Source organism: Oryzias latipes, chromosome 10 (assembly GCF_002234675.1).
Source record: "Oryzias latipes chromosome 10, ASM223467v1".
Taxonomy (NCBI): Eukaryota; Metazoa; Chordata; class Actinopteri; order Beloniformes; family Adrianichthyidae; genus Oryzias; species Oryzias latipes.
The window spans coordinates 16,196,086-16,205,097 of record NC_019868.2 but is presented as its reverse complement, the minus strand read 5'-3'; the positions used below and the strand labels follow the sequence as shown (position 1 = coordinate 16,205,097).

The 9,012-nt window shown below is 39.8% G+C and overlaps 2 protein-coding genes across 5 annotated transcripts; one reads left to right on the top strand and one right to left on the bottom strand.

Annotated features, from left to right (window-relative positions):
• Positions 1-634: 634 nt before the first annotated feature.
• Positions 635-8,550, top strand: LOC111948016. 4 transcript variants are annotated; one of them, XM_023959215.1, is made up of 5 exons: positions 635-852; positions 1,543-1,878; positions 2,041-2,298; positions 6,830-6,940; positions 7,617-8,550. In XM_023959215.1, exons 1-5 carry the CDS (start codon positions 804-806, stop codon positions 7,796-7,798), a joined length of 936 nt encoding a protein of 311 aa, XP_023814983.1. In that variant the 5' UTR covers positions 635-803; the 3' UTR covers positions 7,799-8,550. The 4 variants fall into 4 exon arrangements, with proteins under 4 accessions (XP_023814983.1, XP_023814984.1, XP_023814986.1 ...); XM_023959216.1 differs by having other exon boundaries at positions 638-852; positions 1,558-1,878; XM_023959218.1 differs by having other exon boundaries at positions 639-852; positions 7,703-8,550.
• Positions 2,619-4,821, bottom strand: LOC111948015 (uncharacterized protein K02A2.6-like). Its single transcript, XM_023959214.1, has 2 exons — positions 4,027-4,821; positions 2,619-3,963 (listed from the first exon to the last, which is right to left on the bottom strand). Exons 1-2 carry the CDS (start codon positions 4,065-4,067, stop codon positions 2,634-2,636), a joined length of 1,371 nt encoding a protein of 456 aa, XP_023814982.1. The 5' UTR covers positions 4,068-4,821; the 3' UTR covers positions 2,619-2,633.
• Positions 8,551-9,012: the final 462 nt, after the last annotated feature.

Sequence of the window (9,012 nt, the reverse complement as noted above, 5' to 3'; positions counted from 1 at the left end):
GAGATGGAGCTGCCTGGCAGGAGGGCAAGATAACGGCCAAAGAGGAGATATGTAGATGTCTTAACAGATGACATGAAGTTGGCTAATGTTAGGGTAGAAGATGTTCATGATAGAGTGAGGTGGAAAAGGATGATTCGCTGTGGCGACCCCTGATGGGAAAAGCCGAAAGAGAAAGAAGAATTTAACTACTTGTCTAAACTCAATTCTTCATGCCTCAAATGCTGTTTTAAAATTTAGAATATTTCCATCTGTCCCTCTCATCAGGTTTTTTTTGCTGGAAACCAAAAGGGGAAGTAAAACTTAGATCACTGCCTTTCTTCCTGTCAGTCTAAAAAAAGGAGTAGAGTGAACCTTTGTCTGGTCAAAGTGTTCACACAGTCACCTCCAACAGTATCACTGAAAGGACTCACTGCAGATTGTTCAGAGTTAAATCAAATCTAATTAATAAAACTGCATGAATCCCCGTAAATAATAGGATGTCTTTAGTCATAGTTTTGATCTTCTTTTATTTCCAAACTGTGCGTGTTCAAAACAACATGTCTGTTTGTTCTTTGTTCTCTCTCTCACTTTCTATAGAAGACATCTAAAAGTGGAAGCTAAAACTCAGATCACTTCCTTTCTTGTCAGTCTACAAAAAGGAGTAGTGCGAACCTTTGTCTGGTCAAAGTGTTTACACCGTCACCTCCAACAGCATCACTGAAAGGACTCACTGCAGATTTTTCAGAGTAAATTATAAATATTTCTGGTTTCAGTAAAAGTCTGACAAAAGCTTAAGGAGAGTCGACAGACTGAACTGTGCAGAAATGACATCTGTGATCGGACTGTTGCTGATGCTGATCACAGTCACTGATGGTGAGTTGATCATCTCATTCCTGTCTAATGTTCTTTCCTTAATTACTTCTTTTTTCAATTTAATTAAATTCAATTTTATGCTTATTTTTAAGCTATACTGGCATCCCTGCCCTTAGACCCCCCTTCGCAGTAAGGAAAAACACCTAAAAAAACAGATTCCGGAAAAACAACAAAACGTCAGGGGTGCCCACATGAAGGAGGGATCCTCCCCCAGGACGGACAGGCAATTTACCAAAACTCATAGAGAAGAATTAATTTATCTAACTCTACAACTACACATTTAAAGTCCAGCAGACGAGCTTCATCCAGATGGAGTTGGGGGTACAGTCAGGGGTGGGACTCAAGCCGGAGACAGGATCCACAGCCAGGTGAAAGAGCAGTAGGAAAGGCTTTTTTCAGTGGCTTTTCTCAGATTAGTGTTTGATTTATGTTTGATCTGATTTAGTAAAAAACATTTTTAAAAAAGCAAATATTTCTTTTATTTTAAAAAGACTGGGTCTGCAGTTTTATCAAGAACCTCTTTCGACTAAATACTAACAGATGTTAAATTGAAGTTAATTTTTTTAATACTAAAATGCATTACTTCATTATGAATATTTGCTTTATATGTCTTTTTGTTTAAAAGATTCAGTCAACAAAATCAAAGAAGTACTAAAAAAGAAGGAACTCTTCTGTTTTTTCTTTCTTAAGCTTCAAATCTTCCAGGTGTGGTGACCCACTGTGATGGCAGACAGAATGGAACTCAGTGTTATGGAGCTTTGGGAGGAACCGTTTCTCTCCAGCTGATGGACGACTTCTCAGGAATATATAGATACCAGCTGAAAGCTAAAAACGTGAAAGTACTATCAGGAAGAAATAATACACCACCAGTGATTATAATGAAAGACAGATCTTCATTTATTCCCTCTAATGGAACATTTTGGATCCATAACCTGAGCAGGAATGACAGTGGTGAATATAAACTTCAAACATTTGATTCAAATGGAAAACAGACAGAAAACCGCACCCTACAGTTATTAGTTCAAGGTAAATATGTTTTTATCAGCTGATATTTGAAGTGATGTTTATACAAAAAATTTGACTGTATGTGGACAATCTACACAATAAGTGTCAAAGTTGGTGTTTAGTTTTTCCACATCTCTGCTCTTCATCAGAAAGATTGTGAATAAAGGTGTGTGTTCTTCTCAGCTCCTGTGTCCTCCGTCTCGCTGGTCTCTGAGTGTTTGTCTCAGGGAGAGATGAAGGAGTCCTGCTCCTCTGAGGGAGGGGACAGTCCTCAGTACAAGTGGACTCTGAATGGAAAGTCACTGACAGAAGCTGAGCTGCTTTCTGGAAACAAGCAGACAAACATCATCACTTTGAAACAACACGTCTCAGGACGTCTGGTCTGCTCCTCCTGGAACCACGTCAGCTCTGCTTCTAAAGAGATAAACATCACTAACTGTGGTGAGTTATGTAATGTTCGTGTTTCCAAAATGATGAAGAGGCAGTTAGCTTCCAGTCACTTCTTTTATTAGCCACGTTGTGCGACATCCACCATGCCACTTTCTTCTTCTATATCACCACTTTTACTACCAACCGGTGAGCCACCTAGTGGTCAACATAAGTCATTGCATAATATCACAACATCCCCCTTTTTCAGAGGTAAAATGCAAACCCAGAAATTATCAAAACATCACAACAGTGATAATTACTTTTGCAAAAAAAAACTAACCACCCTTAACATACACCAACATACATTTGTTCAACAAATGACCATGTATGTCATTGAAAGTTCTTTCTCACAAGTTCAATCTGTCAGGTTTCCTAATTTCTCTTGAGGATCTTCTCAACTCAGGAGTTGGAGTGTGCGCGGCAGTGTCATTGTCCATCACAGGTTTAGGAATCACTTGAGGTTCATCACAGGTCACACTGAGCTCACCAACACTCTCTTGAGGTGTTTTCAACAGATGGTTGCGTCTGAGGATTTGTCCATCATTTGTTTTCACAGTATATGATCGTGGAGTGACTTCTTTCAGAACAGTTGCTCTGGTACTCCATCCATCAGCATCCTCAATTCTGACAGAGTTGTTGGTTGTCAAGGGAGGAAGATGTTTTGTTGTCCTGTCGTAGAATGATTTCTGCCTCATCTTCTGCTGTCGTAGTTTATGTTCAATCCGTGCGGTATTATTTTCCTTTGATGTGCCGCTCAGATGGTTTGGTAAGGTGGTTCTCAGTTTCCGCTTCATCAGTAGTTCAGCTGGTGACAGACCGCTCTGAAGAGGTGATGCTCTGTAGCTCAATAAAGCCAAATATGGATCAGAGTTGCTGTCAGCCGCTTTCTTTAAGAGGTGCTTCAGAATGTGAACCCCTTTTTCTGCTTGTCCATTTGACTGTGGATAATGCGGACTTGATGTTATATGTTTAAAATCATACTGCTCAGCAAACTGCTGCCATTCTTTGCTGTTGAAGCATGGGCCATTGTCGCTTATCACAATGTGTGGAATCCCATGCCTGGCAAAGATTGATTTTGCATGAGTTATGACACAGTTTGAAGATGAGTTTGTTAATAACGCCATCTCAGGAAAGTTTGAGTAGTAATCTATTACCACTAGATAGTCCTTGCCTCTGAGATGAAACAAATCCATTCCAACTTTATGCCATGGGGCTACTGGTAACTCAGATACCACCATAGGCTCTTTGCTCTGCTTGCTCCTGTGTTTCTGGCATGTTTCACATTTGCTTATGAATGTTTCAATGTCATTGTTGATTCCAGGCCAGAAAACTGACTCTCTCGCCCTCCTTTTGCACTTTTCAATGTCGAGATGATCCTCATGTATTCTGTGTAACATGTCCATTCTCAAAGCCTGCGGGATCACAATCCTGCCCCTTTTTAAAAGCAAGCCATCCACAACACTAAGTTCACCTTTGACGTGGTAAAATTGTGGACTTGCACCAACTGGCCATCCTTCATCCATGTTCCTCATGACATGCTGTAGCTGCACATCCTCTGCTGTAGCTTCCGCTATTTGTCTTGACTTTGTGTCAGACACAGGCAGTGCAGTCGACACCATGTTCACATGACACTGGATGTCCTCCTCTGTTGCACTCACACTTTTGCCAGCAGGTGCCCTGGATAGAGCGTCAGCGAGGATCAGATTTTTCCCTGGAGTATAAATCAGATCAAAATCGTACCTCTGCATCTTCATCATTAACCGCTGTATCCTTGGAGACATCTCATTCAGGTTCTTTTAGATGATGGAAACCAGTGGTCGATGATCAGTCTCAGCTATGAAAGATGGTAAGCCGTACACATAGTTATGAAACCGTTCCAGACCATATGCTAGTCCCAAGCATTCTTTCTCGATCTGTGCGTATCGGCATTCAGCTTCGGTCATAGCCCTTGAAGCATATGCAACTGGTTTCCAGTGCTCACCCTCAGCCTGGAGTAAAACAGCACCGATGCCATCTTTGGAAGAATCTGTTGACAGTTTTATCTTCTTGGTGTGGTCATAAAATGACAACACTGGTGCAGTGGTCAGCGTGTTCTTAAGTTGCTGCCACTCACGCTCATGTCTAACTGTCCATTTAAATTCACTCTCCTTGTGCAGAAGCTCACGCATGCATGATGTCGTTGATGTTAGGTTGGGAATGAATTTGCCTATAAAGTTGACCATTCCCATGATGCGTAACACTCCTGTCTTGTCTGTGGGTTTTGGCATGTTCTGTATTGCCTGTATTTTGTCTTGATCTGGTTGAACACCACTTGCTGACAGTTTATCTCCAAGAAAGAGTATTTCTTCCACACCAAACTCACATTTGTTTTTGTTAAGTTTTAGTCCATAACTTTGTATACGATCCATCACTCTGCAAAGTCTCTCATTGTGTTCTTCAGCTGAGGACCCCCATATGATGATGTCATCAATGTAGACTCGAACTCCTTCCAAATTCTCGATGATCTGTTCCATCGCTCAGTGAAAGATTTCAGGTGCTGACTTTATTCCAAATGGCAGTCTGAGAAAGCAGTGGCGTCCAAAGGGAGTGTTAAAAGTGCAGTACTTTGTGCTGCTTTCATCCAGCTTCAGCTGCCAGAAACCTTGTGAGGCATCAAGCTTTGTAAAATATTGGGCACCTGACATTTCACTGATGATTTCCTCACGTGTGGGTATTTGGTAGTGTTCTCGTTTTATGCTCTCATTTAGGTCTTTAGGGTCCAAACATATTCTCAGCTCTCCATTCTTTTTCTTTGTGATGACCATTGAGTTGACCCAGTCTGTTGGTTCGTTCACCTTCTTGATTACTCCTAATCTGATCATTCTGTCCAACTCTTTCTTTAGGCCTTCTTTCAATGGAGCCGGAACTCTGCGTGCTGCATGCACTACTGGTTGAGCATCGTCCTTCAACTGTATTTTATAGGTGAAGGGCAAAACACCAAAACCCTTAAACACATCTGAGAACTTCTGGACTATTGCTTCCACAGAGTCCTTTACTGGGCTTGTGGTTGGGATGATTCTGTATATCCTTTTCACAAGTCCCAATTCTTCACAAGCTCTGTCACCAAGAAGTGATTCACGTCCCTCATTCACAACAAAGAAGAACAGGTGGTGCACTTTTCCTTTCACTGACACACTCAGTCTGCATGTGCCAAACATTTAATTGGCTGCCCATTGTCATCTTTCAGTCCACAACTTTTCCTCTTTATTTCTGGTTTATTTTGCATTGCGTTTATGTCAGCCATGTTGATGAGATTTGCTTTTGCACCCGTGTCCAATCTCATAGTGACTTCAGTCCCATTTATCATTAGTGGAGCTAACCATTTATCCTCTTTAGTGACATTATTTTCCTTGAGTGGATTATTTTCTTGTTCATTTTCACAATTTACCATTCCAACAAAGAAAGTGTCACCTAGCTCTGGCTCTTCAATTAAGTTTACAGTCTTTCCTTTCCTTCCCTCTTTTCGTTTGGAGAAACACTGCTTGGCGAAATGGTTCTTGCCTTGGCAGTTGGAGCATTGCTTACCAAAAGCTGGACACTGTCTGGGCTTGTGCTGCGAACCGCATGTCCTGCAGCTGAACTCCTCCTGCTGCTGCTGTGCAGGTCGGGTCTGCATGCGTCTTTTCCGCTGAAACGTCACCGCTCCGACCGCTGCAGCACCGTCGCTCACCTGCGCTGAGGCGACCGCAGACATCTCATTAAACGTCTTTACATGTTTGTGGGACAACTCACTGGCCTGGCAAATCTTAATGGCCCCCGGCAGCGTCAGTTCAGTCTCTCGAAGCAGCCTCTCTCTGATCTTGTTATTCTCCACGCCGAAAACAATCTGGTCCCGAATCATGGAGTCCTTCAGAGTCCCGAAATCACAGGACTGCACTTTTAAACGGAGGTCGGTCAGGAAGCTATCAAACGGCTCTTGTCCCCTCTGTGTCCGCGACCGAAACACGTATCTCTCGTACGTCTCGTTCTTCTTCGGAGAACAGTGCGCGTCGAATCTGCCCATAACAACATCCAACTTTTCTTCATCACCAGGATTGTCGAACACGAACGTGTTGAATATTTCAATGGCCTGTGGCCCTGCTATCGTTAGCAGTAACGCTACCTTTCTAGCATCTGGCTTCGTTTCGAGTCCCATTGCTGCAACATACAGCTGGAATTGCTGCTTGAAGGTGCGCCAGTTCTCGTCGACATTTCCCGTCAGTTTCAAACTCTCCGGTGGTTTCAAATCCATGTCGTCCTTTAAGTTTTACTCCTGGTACCATGTAATGTTCGTGTTTCCAAAATGATGAAGAGGCAGTTAGCTTCCAGTCACTTCTTTTATTAGCCACGTTGTGCGACATCCACCATGCCACTTTCTTCTTCTATATCACCACTTTTACTACCAACCGGTAGAGCCACCTAGTGGTCAACATAAGTCATTGCATGATATCACAACAAGTTAGAGGAATAAAAACTTTGAAAAGTTGTGATTACTCTGAACATCATACACTTTGTTTTCTCACAGGTTTCATTTACATAAACTGCACCTTTAATGGGACGAAGATATCAAAGTGGGTGTTTCAGGAAAACAACACTCTGTGTGTTGAACCAACAACAGAGACGCAAAGCATTATGGGTAAGGAGTCAGAGTCACTAACAGCATTTATCCATCACATATTTGTTAACCAATCAGTAAATTCAAACACAGCAAAATCTGCAAATTATATTCTTATAAACTATTTGACCAAAGTCCAACATGAAGTTAAAACTGAAGATATTATGTCATATCTTGAAAGAGTAAACATTTTTTTATACTTTGTTATGAATGGATCAGAGAAACAGACATTTTTACAAAGTATTAAGAAAATTCACTTTGGTTTGTTTTTAGTTTACTGCACATTACAACCCAGTCTTCCTTAATTTACCAAACGCAGAATCTCTTAATTTTAAACAAAGATGCTTTTCTTCAGGTTTAGACATTTCTGTGATTCTAGACATTATAAAGCTCAGTGTTATGGAGCTGATGGTGGAACTGTGTTCATACAGCTGATCAACAAAGACACAGAGACATACTTTACATTTGAATGAAGGAAGGATAACTTGATATTTCTCAAAGGGGAAAAAATATTTAACAGATTAGAGAACAGATCTTCATTTTTTTTAAATGGAACATTTATGATTCAAAACCTAATTTCACTTTTTAATTTTGGACAGCAACATTACATTATCTGTACTTTTAAAGTAGAATCTCATCATTTCAATAATTTCCTTGGTCGTTGATATAACATATTGTGTCGTCTTTGTGTCTCTAGTTCACACATATCCGTCCATGCTGAGATGCAGTCTGATGTTTCTGTTTTCTGTTGTTTCCTTTGTTGGAATTGGCGTCTATTTCAAGTGGAAGAAGATCAAATATGAGAAAGCTGAACAGTTTGCTGCAAGAAACAGAACAAAGTTTTCAGAGGATTTCTATGAAAATGAACAAACACTGTAAAGTTTAACACTGTTTAACCAAAATCATCGTAACATGAAAAGCTGGATTTGTCTCGACAATATCAATAAAAACACATTTTAATGAATTTCCATACCTTCTGAGATTTCTGATCTGTTTTTAAACTTTCATGACATATATGAAATGTCATTGACTGTAAATATTATGCAAACAAATACAGGAAGATCAGTCTTTAGGTTTAGTGCTGTTAAATATGAAAAATCTTTTTGGCTTTATTTTCTAATTACTAAATCTTATGTAAATATATTTGTAACTTGTACAGCATTTTTTTATGTTTTAGAAGATATTATGACTGAAAATAATGTTAAGGTTTTTTTTAATTCAAGTTTTCTTAATGCGCTTTTTTTTGTCTTTTATACATAGATTATCCTCTACTTCGACACATTCTGATTTCAACTTTGCTTTTGCTCCTTTATATTGAGAGAACTTTACAGTTTGCATAGAGGAAATAATTGTTTGTAATGAATGACTATGACCAGACAAATGCCTGATTTTTTATGTAATCTAAAATAATAAAGAGAAACAAAGAAAAAAATGGTTTTGGTAACAGTTCCATTTGACAAAGTGCATGTTTTTTAAGTAGTCCCTGTCATTTAAGGTAAAGATGCATGTCTGTGTTGGATGTTTCATGTGGAAAAATGTTTGTAAATTTTTTTTTTCGTCAGTAAAATTTGTTTGTTGTAAATGTTTTTATAAAAGCCAAAAAAATAAGGTTTGTATCATGGTTTCCACAACAAAAGATCACAGGTTTCAACATGTTATCATCTTGTCTGCATTAACCATTCTTTGTTTGTATTTGTGGAGATATCCAGACAATATTGTTACACTTAACCCTTGTGCTATCTTAGATGACCCCACCCTTACATTGACGTGTTCTCCCTACCATGACAATGGTGGATAAAGGTGAAGAGGAATTCATGTAATCCATAGATACCAGTGAAGATCACAAATCATTGAAGAAAAAAGGTTCAGTGCACTGTCTAGTGGGTATAGATGACCCAACTCCCAATGTTAAAGTGCCTAGGATAGCACAAGGGTTGAAAACTCTTTCTGCTGCTGGAGTTTGTTTTTCTCAGTGCTGCAAATGTGACTGCTGGGACTGAATCACTTCTTGTTGAGAATCTCTTTATGGATCCCAACAACAAACCACTAAATAAATGGTACCAGAATGATCCATTAAAGAAAGTCAGGAAGTC

Coding starts and splice junctions, on each gene's coding strand:
- LOC111948016 (XM_023959215.1), top strand. CDS start 804: ATGACATCTGTGATCGGACTGTTGCTGATGCTGATCACAGTCACTGAT. Junction 853..1,542: donor GCTGATCACAGTCACTGATG/GTGAGTTGATCA, acceptor TTCTTTCTTAAG/CTTCAAATCTTCCAGGTGTG. Junction 2,299..6,829: donor GATAAACATCACTAACTGTG/GTGAGTTATGTA, acceptor GTTTTCTCACAG/GTTTCATTTACATAAACTGC.
- LOC111948015 (XM_023959214.1), bottom strand. CDS start 4,067: ATGTCTCCAAGGATACAGCGGTTAATGATGAAGATGCAGAG. Junction 3,964..4,026: donor TTAATGATGAAGATGCAGAG/GTACGATTTTGA, acceptor CGCTCTATCCAG/GGCACCTGCTGGCAAAAGTG.